The sequence below is a fragment of the Babylonia areolata genome, chromosome 4, assembly GCF_041734735.1.
Source record: "Babylonia areolata isolate BAREFJ2019XMU chromosome 4, ASM4173473v1, whole genome shotgun sequence".
Classification (NCBI taxonomy): Eukaryota; Metazoa; Mollusca; class Gastropoda; order Neogastropoda; family Buccinidae; genus Babylonia; species Babylonia areolata.
In genome coordinates, this window is record NC_134879.1 from 50,933,180 (window position 1) to 50,951,901 (window position 18,722).

At 40.2% G+C, this 18,722-nt stretch overlaps 1 protein-coding gene across 1 annotated transcript in view; it reads right to left on the bottom strand.

The window, feature by feature from the left end:
• Positions 1 to 15,219, bottom strand: part of LOC143281731 (DNA annealing helicase and endonuclease ZRANB3-like) — a 30,339-nt gene extending 15,120 nt beyond the window's left edge. The window contains exons 1-11 of the mRNA XM_076587007.1: positions 15,093 to 15,219; positions 13,910 to 13,928; positions 11,809 to 11,987; positions 10,797 to 11,031; positions 8,964 to 9,082; positions 8,325 to 8,466; positions 7,286 to 7,477; positions 6,267 to 6,434; positions 2,651 to 2,722; positions 1,647 to 1,826; positions 160 to 315 (exon numbers count right to left, since the gene is read on the bottom strand). Coding sequence (XP_076443122.1) covers positions 160 to 315; positions 1,647 to 1,826; positions 2,651 to 2,722; positions 6,267 to 6,434; positions 7,286 to 7,477; positions 8,325 to 8,466; positions 8,964 to 9,082; positions 10,797 to 11,031; positions 11,809 to 11,987; positions 13,910 to 13,928; positions 15,093 to 15,142 — 1,512 coding nt within the window. The 5' untranslated portion in view covers positions 15,143 to 15,219. The remainder of the gene's footprint in view (positions 1 to 159; positions 316 to 1,646; positions 1,827 to 2,650; positions 2,723 to 6,266; positions 6,435 to 7,285; positions 7,478 to 8,324; positions 8,467 to 8,963; positions 9,083 to 10,796; positions 11,032 to 11,808; positions 11,988 to 13,909; positions 13,929 to 15,092) is intronic.
• Positions 15,220 to 18,722: the final 3,503 nt, after the last annotated feature.

The window sequence follows — 18,722 nt, forward strand, 5'->3', positions numbered from 1 at the left end:
TGCAAATAAAACATAACCATGCTTTTCATGATACCTAACAAGTGCTCAAGTCTCTCGATAGTAAAAATGATGCATGCTTTTCCTTTCATCATCAAAACGGAGGGTTGGGGATGGAGAAGGGAGGGGGAATCCAGATCCAGATCTGTGATGGTTCCTTACCCGCTGTGATTGGATGAGCTGTGAAATATCAATGTCAGAGTTGTCCTCGGGTGTGTAGGCGTCAGCAGAGGACAGCAGCTCCACCTGGTAGCGATCGCCAGCATCAGCCTGGAGAGCCTGACGCTTGCCCGTCAGTGTTGTGCTCGTCACTATGGTCTGTGTACACACAGGGTATTTTATTGTATATTGGTAAGCGTGCGTGCGTGCATGCTCAGTCCACATTCTTTGACACTTCCTTTCCCACTGCAACGTGCTTGGCAACGAGACTGCTGACTTCCTGGCAAAGGAAGGCACTACGAAAGAGCAGATGGACAGGTCTGCCAACTACTCTGAATCCAGGACCATCATTACGGCCAAGCTGCAGAACAAGTGGAAGCAACAGCATCCATGCCACAACAGAGCAGACCCATACTACCTGCTGACTTGTCGAGAGCAGGTAGCCATTTTCAGGCTCAGGACAGGCCAAAACCGCCTTAAACACCACCTATACACGAAACTCTGTATCGGCGACACAGAGCAGTGCCCCTGCAGAACAGGCAGCCAGACAACAGAACATCTGCTGCAGTCCTGCCCGCTTCACCAAGAGCTCCGAGAGAAAACCTGGCCTGACCCAATCCCAGCGGCCCGGAAGCTCTACGGAGGACTGGATGACCTGCAATGTACTGCTGCCTTCGTTGAGGAGACAGGGGAATCCATCTCATAAATGACGAATGAGACAACAACAACAACACTTCCTTGAAACTGAAATTGAAACTAACCTTACAACGCTGACAATGATGTCAATGGAGGAAGTTGGGAACTTAAAGTACAAGAAGAACCACAAACACTGACAGCAAGATGCTGGCCAATACTGATCAAGAAATGAAGAACATCAGTAAAGCTACAGATCTAGAGAGCACAGCAAATGAAAAAAGAATGGGTAGCTGCATTATCAAGGCAGATTAGGAAACCAAGAAAAGTACAATGACTGGTTCCAATAAACACAACTATCAGTCTATCAATGCTACAATACAGTCACAAGTACAAGATTGGAATACTAAGCTGTATACCAAATGAAACCAGATTCAACAAAGGAAGTCAAAGATGACATAACATATTTTGTTCCTGTTCACAGGCATAAATACTTTTCCAGAACAGATGTGTATTTGACAAGAAAAAAAAATTCTGCACCTATTCATCAATAAGTCATGGTTAAATGCACAACACTAAAACATGTCCTAATATATCCTTGATGAAAAACAAAAACTCTGAAGTTACTTTGAACATAAACAAAATGATCTTGAGCACTCAAACCCAACAGCATTACAATGAAAACCAAAAGTAATGGGACAAAGGCTGCTAAAAGAAAGGAAAAGAAACTGGAACAAGAACAAAAGTCAGACCACTTCCACAAATGAACTGAACCAATAAGCAGGAAACACCAAACAACCGTTCTTCAGAGGATTACCACAGTCATCACCCACCTCCATGCCCTGTCACTCTCTCACCTTTCGACAGACAGCTGACCACACCCACTCGTCCATGGTCTCCCTGGCAACCAGGTAGTGCACGGGCACTGTGCTGGTCTGGCCAATGCGGTGTGCGCGGTCCTCACACTGCACCATCACGCCCGGCGTCCAGTACAGCTCCGCAAACACCACCAGACTGGCTGCTGTCAAGGTCAGACCCTGGGGCCACACACACCGTATCAAAGTGTCTTAAAAACATTGGTGAATAACTTGAAACTTTTCAGCTGAAAACTTCTCAGCTGGGCAGTCCTGATAAGGCTCCTGTACAGTCGGGTGGATTATAAGCAACAATTTCAAATGTCAAATGCGTCATTTTGCCTCTTATTTATTAATAACTTAAAATATTTTAGCTAGGCACTACTGAAAAGAGCCTGTACTGTCGGCTGGATTGTGGGTAACAACTTCCAATGTCAAAATGTGTCATTTTCTCTGACGTCTTACGCACGACTGACCTTGGCAAAACATAACTTTCAGTCACTGCAATTTACACAATTTTTACAACTCTCTGTTGTGTGATTTTGGTGAATGGTGAAATGCATTGTATTGGAACTATTGTATTGTAGAGCGCTTAGAGCAAAATGTGATCAAGCACTATATACATGAACTTACTATTATTACCAAAGAATACAGCGAAGATCACTTGCTTGTCAGCATGCACTCACAGGTGAAAAGATGGTCCAGATCGTTTTACAAAAAAAAAAAAAAAAAAAAAACGAAAGAAAGAAAGAAAGAAAAAAAAGCATTCATGTTAAAACACCAAGAAAATCAATAAGCACTGTTTTCCTACAAAGTCTGAGTCTTACAGTATAAACCAACTCACTGTGCTACTGGTGTTTATGAAGAAGGCCATACTGATGTTTTAGGAGAAAGCAATAAGGCATAGTATTTTCTTACTGAAAACTCACATGTGATGACTTCTCTCCTGTATGCAATACAATGACATTCACACAAGCAGACTTAAAAACAAAAGATATTTTTCTCACCACTCCTGCAGCCAGAATGCTCAGAATGGCCACGCGAGTTTCCTTGTCACTCTGAAACTGCTGCACATACAACTGCAAAGAAAAAACAACAAAAAACAAATACACTTTGAAATCACTGTCTTCAAACACTTCCCATTCCATTTCCCCATTCCAAAGAGATGGAGAGGTGGGATGGCGAGGGTGGGGGTGGGTGAGAGAGAGAGAGAAAAAGAGAGAGAGAGATGGACAGACCTGATATGTGTGTGAGTGGGAAAGATCGGCATATGCGTGTGATTGTATGCACGCATACACGTGTGTGTGTGTGTGTGTGTGTGTGTGTGTGTTTGTTTAATGTCCCGTCACACATATCAGTGATTGAAGGTGTGTGTGTGTGTGTGTGTGTGTGTGTGTGTGTGTGTGTGTGTGTGTGTGTGTGTATCTGGTGTCAGAGTGAGAGAATGCAGAGAGAGTGAAAAGTGTGCACATGCGCATGTGTATGTGTGTGTGCGTGGTATTAGTGTTGGAGAGAGGGCAGAGAAAGAGAGCGAAAGAGAGAGACAGTTACGGATGGGGCATACTAAACACTCAACACATATTGATTTTGTTATCATTTTGACATAACAGCCCCTCCCCCCTCTTCCATTTGTTCAACTCATGATTAACTCTCTCCATATGAACGGCGAAAGAGACGATGTTAACAGCGTTTCACCCCAGTTACCATCATCAAAATATTCCAAGCAGGAGGCTCTTATACTGAAGAGGTGAATGTTGACAAAGAATACCACAATTCTGACAACGGAAGCTAAAGGTTGGGTCATTCAGACACTCACTGGACATCCGAGGGGTCTGTGTAGAGGAGAAGAGAGAACTGGCCGTACTAAGTGAGTTAAGCGCATGCATTTGTGTGCAGGCGCGTGGGCGTGAACATACGCACACACAGGGTTGATAGCCTGAGGAGTGACATTATGCAGAACAGAAACATCAGGCAGCGGCGATAGTTAAAGGTTCCAACACCAAGGGACAGAGACCACACACACAAACACAAAAAAAGCTGACATCATTTGCTGTTTTTTGTCGCATGATGACATGATGACCGAATTATTAGCAGGACACAGTGTGGGCGATATTCTTGGCACTCAGCCAATGCAGTCTGATGAGAACTGGATGAAGTGACCATGTGTGAGAGGGGTGAAAAGGAGGGGAGTGGAGACTGAGGGGGTGTGGCCCCACATCCATATTATCACTTGGAGAGGTCACAATGTATTGTGTATGTCTCTTTTTTCTTTTCTTTTTTTTTTTAATTGTGGTTGTTCTAGTATAATTTGTGTGTGCAGGTATTATCCATTTGTCCAGAAAATATATTTTAGTGCAAATTACCTGACTAATGATTGTAATGAACAAGTTGAAAATGTGACAAAAAACAAAACACTGATTTCAAAACAACAGCATGTCACTAAAATATATATAAAATGGGAAAACAACATGTGTTTTGTATTCTTTATTCATTTACCTTTCAGAAAATATATACTTTTATGGGTCTTTCTCCAGTAACAAAGAGCACAGAATTTTTTGAAAATTTATACCCATTTTTTGTGAAAAAACCCTGGCAAATAGATTTCACTTAAATCTTATTTTCCTGGCAGCGAAAGGGTTAATGTCACTGGCTAAAGGTCCTTATGACATGGGTGAATGTGTCAATGTATATTTTCATTGCATAACAATACATCAGAAAAAATAAATGAATATGGTGAAAGTTAATGTTGAAACAAAACAAAAACGTTCTTTCTTTGAAGAAAACTTGTAGCGACCAACAGGCCCACCCAACACATGATAATAACTCTGTTCATTCATCCATCAATGAAACAGGTTCTGTCAGGTGTTTACAGAGGTTAATGTCAAATCTATCTAGCCACGTAGTCTGTAACTGTAATGTTTTATGCCTAATCTTTAGAGCTTCTGATATAAATTTTGCCATCACACTTATTACCTCATAATCTTCTGATGCTTAACATGCTAAAGAGATCTTTTCTTTTCACAGTATCGTAAAAAAAAAAATGCACACATTTATTTCTAAAATCATCGTAAGACTGATAAACAAACATAAAATGAATTTCAACATCACCTGTAGACTTACACAAAGGGCATAGAGAATCTGTGAACGTACCTGGCATAAAGCATTTTCTGTCGGCATTAAAGCCAAGAGTTCTTAATCTAAACTCTGCAAGCATTGTATGATGCCACTTGTTGTTATAACAGAAAAATCTTCAGCTTGGAATATGCTTTTAATAGAATGGAACCAGCTGTACTTATCTTTATTTTCCATGTCTGAATGTCAATCTGGGTGTCATGTTTCTGTAACCCATTGGAAATTGACGAGCGTTAAGGGATCTTACACATGCATAGTTGATCTTTCACGTGTGTACACACACATAGGAAAGTAAGGTACTAGCAGGTTGAAAATATTGAGCTCATCCTGAAAGATCACACAAATCTCCAAACTTAACCCACCAGACAGTAAAACAGGATTGAACCCAGGACCCCAAAAATGAAAATCCGATGCTTTTACCATTTAGCTGTTGAGCCCATTTCTCTTGGTGATCTGAATCTAGGTGACCAGTCTGTCAAGTATAACATCAGGTGATGTGAGTAACTCACCTGCTATCTGACTGTCCAAAGGGTCAAGTATAACATCAGGTGATGTGAGTAACTCACCTGCTATCTGACTGTCCAAAGGGTCAAGTGTAACATCAGGTAATGTGAGTAATTCACCTGTCTGTCTGAGGGACTGCCCAAAGGGTCAAGTATAACATCAGGTGATGTGAGTAACTCACCTGCTGTCTGACTGTCCAAAGGGTCAAGTATAACATCAGGTGATGTGAGTGACTCACCTGTCTGACTGTCCAAAGGGTCAAGTGTAACATCAGGTGATGTCAGTAACTCACCTGCTATCTGACTGCCCAAAGGGTCAAGTATAACATCAGGTGATGTGAGTAACTCACCTGCTGTCTGACTGTCCAAAGGGTCAAGTATAACATCAGGTGATGTCAATAACTCACCTGCTATCTGACTGTCCAAAGGGTCAAGTGTAACATCAGGTGATGTGAGTAACTCACCTGTCTGACTGTCCAAAGGGTCAAGTATAACATCAGGTGATGTGAGTAACTCACCTGTCTGACTGTCCAAAGGGTCAAGTATAACATCAGGTGATGTGAGTAACTCACCTGTCTGTCTGAGGGACTGCCCAAAGGGTCAAGTATAACATCAGGTGATGTGAGTAACTCACCTGTCTGTCTGAGGGACTGCCCAAAGGGTCAAGTGTAACATCAGGTGATGTGAGTAACCCACCTGCTGTCTGAGGGACTGCACAAAGGGTCAAGTGTAACATCAGGTGATGTGAGAAACTCACCTGCTGTCTGAGGGACTGCCCAAAGGGTCAAGTATAACATCAGGTGATGTGAGTGACTCACCTGTCTGACTGTCCAAAGGGTCAAGTATAACATCAGGTGATGTGAGTAACTCACCTGCTGTCTGAGGGACTGCCCAAAGGGTCAAGTATAACATCAGGTGATGTGAGTAACTCACCTGCTGTCTGAGGGACTGCCCAAAGGGGCAAGTACAACAGGTATGAGTGACTCACCTGCCTGTCGGAGGCTTTGGTCTGGCCGTCGATGCGCACAAACTTGATCTTCCTGTCCCACAGGGTCTGCTGCAGGCCGTCCATCATGGTGTGGTGGTAGGCAAACACCAGAAACTTGAGGCTGGCGTTCTCACACAGCATCTGGATGTACTCCCTGGCTGGTCCTACCTGCACCATACAACACTTTCGTCTCTTCATGTTGCTACATATGCTTTTTAAATGCTCCTTTTTTTTTCTCAATGCTTTGCATCAATAATCTGACATTCACACTGGCAAAGAGAAATCTCAAACTGTTTTTTTTTTTTATCAACAACATATTAAAAAAAAAATTTTCAATCAGTATTTGGGGTATCATTTTTTTTTTTTTTTTAATTTGAAACATAGATTTTTGTAGTTAACTGATATTGCTAACATTGTTACTGTTCTCTGATATGCACACACACCTAATCCAACCCTACTCCTTTCCTCACTCATTTTTTTTTTAAAGTCTGAATCAATATCACCAATGGTGAATAAACTTAAAATCAAATAAAATCTTCATACTGGCATTCATCAGACAGGAGAACAAACTGGAAAAAAAACAACAACCACATTTTCTTGTCACACACACTCAGAAAAGGTTCATGTGAATTTCTGCACGACACTGCTGTGAATCCAGCCACCCATCCCACCCCACCCTCCTTAACTCTCTCCATACGAACGGCGAAAGAGACGACGTTAACAGCGTTTCACCCCAGTTACCATCATCAAAATATTGCAAGCGGAAGGCTCTTATACTGAAGAGGTGAATGTTGACAAAGAATACCACAATTCTGACGACAGGAAGCTAAAGGTTGGGTCATTCAGACACCCACTGAATATCCGAGGGGTCTGTGTAGAGGAGAAGAGAGGACTGGCCGTTCTGAGTGAGTTAATACATCAAGCAAGTGTACACGAAAATACTGCGGCAGTAAATCAGCATAAACTAGATTCAAGTGATTTTTTTTTTCTGAACCAAAAGTAAGATTCGAACAACAAACTTTGGCTTCTCCAGTGAGATTGTAGAGGCGCTGAATACGGGACAGAATGTTGGTGTCAGTTTGCTGGCCGGAATTGACTCCTTCAGGTCCCATGCTGGCGGAGTTCTGGTCACCTCCCAACAGATTGGCTGCCAGCGACGATTTACTCCTCTTCAAAAGAGGCTTCAGCTCCTCAAATGTGGACAGTATTTCCTTTGTCACAGAAAATTCATTAAACAGATCTCCAGCAGTTCATAGTAACAGTGAACATAAGGAGATATCTATAATCCATCACATTTAACTGTTTACAGTGGATTTAAATATTTTTTGGACTATATACACCCTGGACTATACGCCCTTAAAATCATGCCACCCATTCATTTAGTACATTTTTACAAAAAATGACCATATCAAACCTATCAAGCTCATACTTATAACACTTTGATTTCTTGTTAGACCAATCATTAACATACAACCCACACTGAATTAGTCTTGCTTTACCAATGTTAAAACAAAGAAATGTGAAAACATCATATGCCTTAAATCCCGCACAAAATGTTTGGACATTCCCACTTGCTGGAATACCAAAATCACTCAAGCACATCTAATTCATCCAAGCATGTGTGTATGTGTGTGTGTATGTGTGCACACAAAGGTGCATGTAAGCATGTGTGTTCTTGTATGCTTTATGTCAGACTGACGCGTTATTGCAAAGCATTTTGAGAGGTTTTAAAAGGGCTACGTAGATGTTCTATTATTTATCATGCCAATACAGACTGATGTGACTGTAACTCTAGTATGTAAGCTTCATTATTAGAACTGGTTTTTTTGTGTGTGGTTTTTTTTGTAAAAACCCACTCATCCATGCTAGTAACATACACCATTGTTCAACAAACAGAAATTTATCCATACAACCTATATCCCAGTCATCTGTAAAGGTACATTTGTCTATTTTCTCAACACACAAACACTGGCAAACATAAAAAGATTTCTCTTGTCCCTTTGAGCAGACTTGAGTGTAACAGCGCCAGACAATCACTTAACTTTTGGGGCAACTTACCTTTTTCGTTTGAGAGTCTTTCAGGGCAAACAGAATTTTCTGTCGTTGTTTCGGTGGAAGCTGGTTCAGAACACTGTTCTTTTCCCGTCGGATCATCACAGAGGTCAGCCGAGACTGCAGTTCATCCAGATTGCTTGCACCACTTAAAAACCAAACAAAAACAAACAAAAAACCCCAACATATATATATATATATATATATATATATATATATATATATATATATACATAATGAAAAAAGAATTAAATCTATATATATATCTATATCTAAATATATATCTTTTTATACATATGTATATATACATATAAAGGGTACTTATGTAATAATCCATTCAGACAATTGCCTACCACGCGGCACTGGTGGAACACCCCCCCACGACCCTTCCCATAAACCTTGCCGGGAAAAATCAGAATCAAAACTGAAAGCCATAAAACAACCAGGTAACAAGCAACACCCCTAACTGCCCCTACCCTCCCAAATGAAAATGTTCCCTCAGCCATAACGTGCAGTGAACTGGATAGTGGCTCCAATCAGCAACACTCTAATGTAGCTGTACGTAACATGAATACTATCAAGAAACAAAGGGAAAGGAAACAGCACCAATCCATCATGTGCAAATCTTACACTTAGAACACATACTCTGCCCTCCACTGACGCCGCCTGCCAAAGAACTCCCAGCGGGCAGCACAGTACTTCTTGGTGAAGCTCCAGAAACTGCCAAACTTGCCTGGCAGCAGAGCATCCAGCTGTGTGAACAGCTGAAATTTTTCCACAGCAGAGATCAGGACAACATCCTGAAAGACTTCACAATCATCGAATGACATTAGGTAAGGAGAACAAGAGGCTGTTTGATTTAAAGGTAATGTAGAGAGAAATAGCATGTGACTTCTTCCCTTCTCATACTTAATCTTACAAATTTAAAGCATATATCTATGTCTGGAGGGAGGAGACATAGGTGCAACTCCAAGCAAGATATAGTTGGGGGATTTGTGTGTGTGTGTGTGTGTGTGTGTGTGTGTGTGTGTGTGTGTGTGTGTGACATGCCACATCTTCTATACACAAAGTTCAATCCCCTTGGTTTCAGTTACGGGTGTTAAATGTGTGGTCACTGACATTTGATAGTACAGATAATATGGTTAAAAAACAAAGAAATAAAAAGAAAAGAGAGAGAGAGAGAGAGAGAGAGATGTTGCTGCCAAAAATTACAAAAGAAACCTAAATGACAGCGGTCTCCTAGTCAAATAACATTTTACAAAGTGTGCTCTGACAGCCTTCAATACGTTCAAAGTCCAACAGATTACCTTCACATCTGTGCACACTTTCATCCTGAAACTGGTAAAAATGAACAGCTGACTCAAGCATCACTTATCACAAGCAAAATTGAGAAAATCTTAACAGTGACACACAGCACTTCCTTTTCTTTTTTCACAGCTTTCTTATTATCATTTATTATTATTATTATCATTATTGCTATTATGAGCATTTATGCCTAATCCTGAAATAAGCCCTAGGCATTTACAAACAAATATGTAAATATCAAAAAGGAAAAATTGAACACAAGATACCAAAACTTATAAAAAAAATTATTCCCCCCCGTCCCCCCCTCCTACAATACACAAAAGCACACACACAAGTCATAGCACACACAATCATAAATAGTACATAATCAAAAATACAACCAACAAATTCTGAAACTATCAAAACTCACTCACTCACTTGTGCAATGTACTGAAAGGAAATTTTCTTCCTAAAATTACGTTTATCTAGCATACCTACCGTGACCCACTAGTGCAGACTCCAGCAGGGGTCTGACATTCCTGTCCGGTGCAAACTAATACCTGCCTATGCAGGGAAAATGAAAGTGGCTACGGCTGATAACCTCCCGGAAGTAGGTTACCTCCCCTTTGCCATCCTGACTAGTGCCTTCTTTTGACTCTGCTTTTCTTTTTTTCTTTTTAGTTTTTGAAGATTTCTCAACAGCTGTGTCTAAAATACCATTTAGAAATTTGTTTGGTTCTAAACACTGTGAAAGACAACTGTAAAAGACAAAATCAGCTAATGCCTTGTTTAATGTTACTGCCCATCTTGTATGTTTTACTGAATCTACCTCCCATCGACAAACAGAGAAATGATTTCAAGTCCACGTCACAAACATGCAGTTCAAGCATTTAATTCGTTACCACTATGAAAATCTTTTTTTCTGTCTTTTCTTCACTCTAAATCAGTATAATTAAAGAAAACTGGAAGCATCTATCTCTAGCCAGTATAGAAAAATACTTTCATGAAATAAGAATGCTTGTGCAGCATGATCTTAACACATCTCAAAAAGATAAATTTTCACAATTACTACCAAAACCAAAAAAGAGAGAACACTTTCACAATAACTACCAATACCAAAAAGGAAGATCGTTTTCACAATAACTACTAATATCAAAAAGGATAAACTATTTTCACAAATACAAAAGTTACTACCTCTGAGGGCTTGGCCAAAGCAGGTGTTCCTGACAACAGGATGCATCTTGTGGCAGACGTCAGAAGAGGGCTGACAGTCTTGCAACACTCTGTGCGGGAGTTTTTGAAGTAGTGCGACTCATCACAGATGGCGATCTGGAACTGTCGCGCCTTCAAAGCCTCCTTCACTGGACCGCTGGACTTACAGCTCAGCAGTCCATATGTCACAATAGTGATTTTGGCATCCACTATGCCGCTGCAGAGTGAAACATATCGGAACATGAAATTAATGAATAAACAGAAAAAAATACACTTCCAGGCCTTAAATCGTAATGTTTGGTAATCACATAAATCCAAGGCACTGTGCCAAAATCAGACACCCAAACACTACATTAGATATATGTTTTTCCTGGGGTTGATGGCTAGAAATACTTATCGACTGACAAAACTGCATGGCTATCAATAGCAAGCTGTCACAGAAGCACTGCTTTCCTACCTGTGCAGTGTTGCTTCTTGGATTCCAGAGAAAAGGGACTACAGTACAGGCATCTTCAAAAGTCAAAAATGGGACCTTTTTGCTGTTGTTAACCTGATGTGATGTGAAACCAGTAACACAAATCAATGAACTTGCAAAGCACTGACATCTTTCTCTGTGGTCTCTGTGTATTCAGTCCTAATTGCCACACCTAGCAAAACATATATAAGAGTCTTCAAGTTTTATTTTAATGTTAAGCACTAATCAAAGAGAAATACATCATGTCTTCTTGACACAACGATTCGGGAAGACCGATGGGAAGCCACAATGATATACCAATATATTCAAACATCAAACATGAAAATTAACATTTCATAATTAAATTGCATTCTAACTTATCTAAGTGTAATAAATTGAAAGAGCTCTCTCTCTCTCTCTCTCTCTCTCACACACACACACACACACACACACACACACACACACACAACTTTTCAAGCAAAAAAAATCAGACCTTCAAGCTTCTTGCAGAAAGGGAAAAATTGTCAAAAGACAATTTACCTTGTATCAAAACCTCCTTGGATAAGATTGATGTCATGGGGCAGGATGTCAGGTAGCCACTTCTCCAGCTCTTCTATCCAGGCATAGCGAAGAGATGACGGCACAACAATTAGAAGAGGCCACTCAGATTGAAAGTAAGAAGCCACAGCAATGGCTTGCAGTGTCTTGCCCAGGCCCATCTGTGCAAAGAGTATGTACAGAGACAGTGACAAAGAATGCATACATGTATAGCCAAGATCACTTCAATTTATCATCAGTATCATGCAGTATCTATTGAGCAACATTAGCTACATACTAATTATTATTACCAAATACTTAACAAGCTATAGATTCTCATACTTTATGCTGACCTGTGCAAACTGAATCAAATAAAAATATCAATTCATTTATTAATTATTTATCTATCTTTTATCTTTAAAGAGTATTTTAAGTTTTCTGTCAAATCTGCAGGTCACACTGGGATGAAAACGTCTGAAAAACGTCTTCAAAACAAAATGCAAGACCAATACAGAATTTTGTTCAGGTATAAAGTAATAAGCATAAACATGTGATAATTAGTTACATCAGTCATCACTGATAGGCTATATATACCAATAGCTATGACTGATACAGTGATAGTGATAGATTCAGCTGTTCCACTATCATTTCCAGATTAATAAAAAAATAAAAGAAAGAACAGGGACCAGCCACCATGGCTGGTGCTGCAGACTAACAACTAGGACAGTGTGTTTTCAAGCCCTAATAGATGTGGGAATTTTTTCTTGGCCTGTGGCTAGCTTCTTCCCAAAGTTGAGTGTGCTATGGGCTTAAATGGGAAGACAGGGACCACACAATCAATTATGGGTCATCCACTTCACAGATGCGTCTTTGTGAGTGTTCCTGAAATTTCCTGACCCAACACATATTCCCCAAGCTTGCTGATGCCGGGATACACAGTATGGAAGGAAGTGTAGAGTACAGCACTGTTACACAGTCCAAAAGGTAAATGGACCTCTACAGCAGCATCATCATCTTCTTAATCCATCTTCAATATCAAAAATGGACTTTCATGCCTGTGGTCTTGATTTCCTCTCTGCTCGCATGCCTGTGGTGAGCTTGTGTGTGTCAAAGTCTTTGGTGTCAGTGCTGGGTGAATGTCACTGAAGTAACATGGTGGTCTTCACTCCAAAGGAGCTGCTCACTGAGTCTGGCTCCACAACTAAGCAATTACTGCCATCATTATGGGGTTTAGCAGGTGGTGTCCTGCAAATGCTGATTCAGAACAGGCACTGTTGAAAACCACCAAAGTGACTCAGCTGCAGTGCTGGATCTCTTCTGTTGTGCAGACTCATGATAACATAACACTGACAGCTCCTGTGGACTGCTGTCGCTGGTAATGTCGCAGATGAATCTCAACATGGCTGTGCAGTGCATGGTGGACTCGGGATGAGTGGCATGAGAGGAACACCACCGGAACAGAACACTGCAGATGATGAGACACAGAAAAAAAAAGAGGGCGAGTGGGGGGTAATGGAGACAGGAAAAATAAAAGACTGACAAGAGGACAGTCCTAACAAAGAATTTCCTGGATGCAAAAATATTGTTTGTGACTGAAAGTAACATTACATCCAGCATCCTTACAGGGGAAACAACCATTCTTGCTTTAATTCTTTTGTGCTGCTATCTTGACTGGTGATACAAAGCAGTGGGATAAAATCAAAAAGATGAACAGAATCTAAACATTTTCTAGCTGTCTCATACCATTCCTTTTCAAATAATGCACTGATGTATAATAATATCACTTAACCATCTCAATATACTGTATCATCATAGCACTTCATATACTTATTTTATGTTACTATGAAACAGAAAGACTGCCCTTGAATCCAGATATAATTATACCAAAATGGCTGAATGGTAAAAAACAAACAAGAATCATTAAACACTACTCTGGGATTTGTTCTTAATCAGAACTCTTGTATGATGTACAAGACATAAAACATAATGTAATAGGAATTTCTATGCTGAATGAAAGTGAGTGAAGCAATCAAGTATAATAATGAAGTGCTTAATAATCATTAAAAATGTACCCACTCACACCCAGGAGAAATAACATGCTCACCTCATCAGCAATCAAACACCTGAAACAGATGCAAAATTGATATATCAAAGATAAAACCCACTAAAATCATAAAGTAAGTATCTAATAACAAAGTCATTATAATTGATAATGCATATAAAATTCTTTAACAATGAAAAGTTTTGTTGTTCCAAGTGTGGCACTTACATTCTCTTTCAGAATCTTGAAACTAGCTTCCACCCTGACAGTCTGTCACAGCTTCAGACCATCTGATAATCCCCCATAGTTCCATGAACTACAGCATGTGTTTGGTGCATCAAGAAATTCTTTTTTCTGGATATCATATTGGATTAGCAGCATTCACCAAGCAATCAGTTTTGTTGCCATCTGTGAATTGGGAAGATTTTACCATTATGTTAACATGATACAAAATGTGAAGACAACTTAAAGAGTATGGCTATTGCTGAAGAAGACAGTCACAAGCCTCCTACATGATGCTGCACGTTTGATGTACTCATGAACTTTTGTTTGTTTCATTTCAGAAATTCAGTTACCTTGAACCACAGGCCATGCATCTATTCATAATTACTTAAGTCATACATTGTGTGGTTACTACCATGACTTTTCATTAATTTTCAGTTACCCTGAATAATGGTACTTTTTTAGTTCAAGTTGTGGGCTGTGTTTTACTGTTAGCACATCAGGTCTGAACACATGCACGCACACACAATGAAAGAAAAAAAAAAAATCTTTCTTACTCGAGTTTCTGGTTTGTGTACCTTCTTCCTTGATCATGGCTATTCCAATTTTATTCAGAACTTTGATTAAAAATGTTCGATGGAGTGGTTCAAAAGGTGTATCAGTTTAAATACCGCGTAATATGGCAGTATAAACATTCTTTTAAAAAATCATTATCAATATCACTGTGTCCATGTCAGCCGATTTGACAAGCGTTGTGTAGCAGAGCACTGGGCATAACGTGTTATTGAGTAGGTCAGAACAGCTTGGTTTTGAAGAGTCGAGAAAATTGAGGAGAAAAAATCGGAGGTTCACGGATGCATGTGACTGTGGCAGTATGTGGGTCGGGGGACAGGGCCTTTGGTTATCAACATTTTATTTCTGAAACGAACAGCTTTGAACTATTTTTGCACTGCATTTCTTTTTGTGCCCGACTCAGCTTGGAGGGTGGGTTGCGATGACACACATGCAACAGGCCAACATTTACCTGCCACCTTTCCTCACGGCAAATAAAACCCCTTCTCGCTGAAAGGGCATCAAATAGGAAACAAGTCTGGGAGGTAATTTCTCAATGATATCATTGTCGTCAAGTCCTTCTGACGTCGATTTTCTGTTCGTCTTGGGCTTGCCCCCACTACCCGCCATTTTTCCTATGTGACTCTTCAGATCTTTCGGACACAAAATTTTTAAGGGAGCGCACTGTGAACAATGTCGGTCACTGAAGAAATGAACAAAGAAATAGAAACATCATCTATAAACTGAAGTTGCTAAAGACACACTTGGTGTATATATATATATATATATATATATATATATATATATATATATATATATATTGCCTTAAAATCGACAGAATGGAAAATTTTGGTTTCTGTCAAATCTTTTTATTTGTTCAATTGTTGACAGTTTCAGTTTCTCAAGGAGATGTTACCGCGATTGGACAAATCCATATACGCTATTTGTTCTAATAAACAAACAAACAAACAAATCAATAAATAAGTATATCATGATTATGTTTTTAACAGTGCCAAAGTTCTTGTAAAATGAATTTACAATAAAGTATTATTATTATTATTATTTAGTATTATTATTATTGTTATTATTATTATTATCATCATCATTATTATCGTTGTTGTTGTTGTTGTCGTCGTTGCTCTTGTTATTATTAAGGTGTCAAAGGTTCAGACTCCTTTGATCAATATATTGAACATATCACATTGTTGAATATTTCAAAATAAATTGCATGTGTGTGTGTGTGTGTGTGTGTCTGGATGAGGGGATAAGTTATAACCTCTAAACTCTAGTGCAGCAATCTTAAAATAAAGATGACATGATATCGCAGAGGCTGCATGCATGGACATATATTGCGCTCCACCAGACGTCTCTCATGTATTACCGTCCCTTATTTGCAGCTTCACACACACACACACACACACACACACACACACACACAAATTGTGTGCCAATTACTCCAGCACCCATCTGTCATCATCCACCCAATCATCACCCAGTCAGTTTTGCACCCACTCATCTGTACATATAAATTTCTATCATTTATCCATGTCCACTATCCCCTAGCCTGATGTCCACCTCCAGGGTACCTGCCAGACTAACTTTCATGAGCTCAGACAGCCCCACCCACCCATCCATCCATGCCTGAAGTGGTGTGCAGTGGTCTGCTGGATGGGGTGTTAGTGTGCTGGACTGTGATTATCTCCCCTATCTTGAAAAACTTTGTGGTGGTATCTAAAGATGTTTTGGATCAGATGATAAGCTACGGTCCATGTAGTATGCAGCATACATAGAAGGCACATAAAGAGCCAACAGGAAGAAAGGGAAAAAATAAAGTTGTCCCTTGCAAACTTCTGCAGAAAATACACTCTGAATATCAGATAGCTGTGTGTGTATGCATGTGCGCGCACACGTGTGTGTGTGTGTGTTGTGTGTGATACATGTGGTGATAGTTCTTACAAATAATACAAGGAGACAGCAGCATTTGTGATCGTCCAGATCTGATCATTGCTATTGACATCAAGGGAAAATAACCCTGATACACAGCAACCTGGATCCAGTTGCTCATGTAACTAACATCTCTCTCCTTTGCATAACAAAAAATAAACAACTGAACAATGAAAATGAACCATAAAATCAGTGATGACATGCCACCATATGAGCAGAGTATTTTCTGTTTTGGTATAATTTATATGCATCATTAAATGATGTTTCATTGCAAAGAAATATATAGACAGAAAAGAAATGGTCCAGATTAGGGTGATAAACTCTTCTTGAGAAGAGCAGACCAAATTTCACATAGAAAAATCTGTTGTGACTCATAAGTAAAACACAACTAACCAGTGGTATAAGTGGATGGATGTGGCTTAAGAGGGTGCAGTTAGAACATGTGTGAAAATGCGTCAACAGATGTATAAACAGACTGCTACTTGGCTTTCTTTCTCACAGATAGAATTGGGGTGGGTGGGGCACATATTGGTTAAAAAAAAAAAAGATATTTAAGTAAGAAGATTGCCACTTTTATTTGGATTGATGGATGATGAGACTGGTGGGTGGGTGGATAGAAGAGATTGAAAGATGAGTGCATGGGTCAAACAAACATGAAAGATGGGCGAATAAAACTTTTTGGGTGGGTGGAGTGGGGGGGGTGGGTGGAGTGAGCAGGGATACTGAGAGGGATATGAGTTGATGTGAATGTATGGTGGGTGATGGTGAGCTGGGAATGTGTAAATGGGTAGATTAGGTTCAGCTGAACCTGGATTCCGTATACACAGCATTGTACAGGGCTTGGGCTTAGTCACAGTTCCAATGCCAGCAGTGTGCTGAGGTCTATCAGTGTTAAGTTGCTATGACACCACCCACTAGAGTAGATCATCTGCAGTTTGCCGAGATCTATCAGTATTGTATTGTATTGTATTGTATTGTATTACTCTTTTTGTCACAACAGATTTCTCTGTGTGAAATTCGGGCACCTCTCCCCACGGAGAGCGCGTCACTACAAACAGAGCACCACCTATTTTTTTGTATTTTTGATTTTTGTCCTGCCTGCAACTTCATTTGTTTTCCTGTCAAAGTGGATTTTTCTACAGAATTTGTGAGGGACAACCCTTTTGATGCTGTGGGTTCTTTTATGTGTGCTTAGTGCATGCTGAACTCGTGACCTCAGTTTATTGTCTCATCCGAATGACTAGCGTCCAGACCACCACTCAAGGTCTAGCGGAGAGGGAGAAAATACTGGCTACTGTGGGATTTGAACCAGTGCGCTCAAATTCTCTTGCTTCCTAGGTAGACGTGTTACCTCTTGGCCAACACTCCACTCCATGTACTGGAGGAGACCATCTGCTGCAGAAGAATGACAAGGTGGTGTTCAGCAGTGTCTCTCCCTGATTTAGCAAAGGACACCTTCTGCTGAGCCCACAACAATGACAGTCATTGCAAAGTCTGAAGCCAGACTGAGTGAGCACCTCCAGGAATGGAGACTGTGACTATGTCCCTCTCTGTAATTCTGCATCCATCAAAGACCGACACAAAACAAACTCAACACAGGCATGAAAGACATGCAAAGAGGAACCAGAAACCAAGGTCACCTTGAGATCTCATCAGGGCACTTTTGGTATTTCTATCTATGATGGTGCATGAGGATGGGCATGATGACAGTGTAGTGGAGTCATGGCCTAGAGGTAATGTGTCCGCCTAGGAAACGAGAGAATCTGAGCGCGCTGGTTCAAAACATGGCTCGGCCGCCGATGTTTTCTCCCCCTCCACTAGACCTTGAGTGGTGGTCTGGACGCTAGTCATTCAGATAAGACGATAAACCGAGGTCCCGTGTGCAGCATGCACTTAGCGCACGTAAAAGAACCCACCGCAACAAAAGGGTTGTTCCTGGAAAAATTCTGTAGAAAAATCCACTTTGATAGGAAAAACAAATCAAACTGCACGCAGGAAAAAATACAAAAAAAATGGGTGGCGCTGTAGTGTAGCGACGCGCTCTCCCTGGGGAGAGCAGCCTGAATTTCACACAGAGAAATCTGTTGTGATAAAAAGAAATACAAATACAAATACTGCAGTTTGGAGACACATTTATTTTTTTTAGACTATATAACAG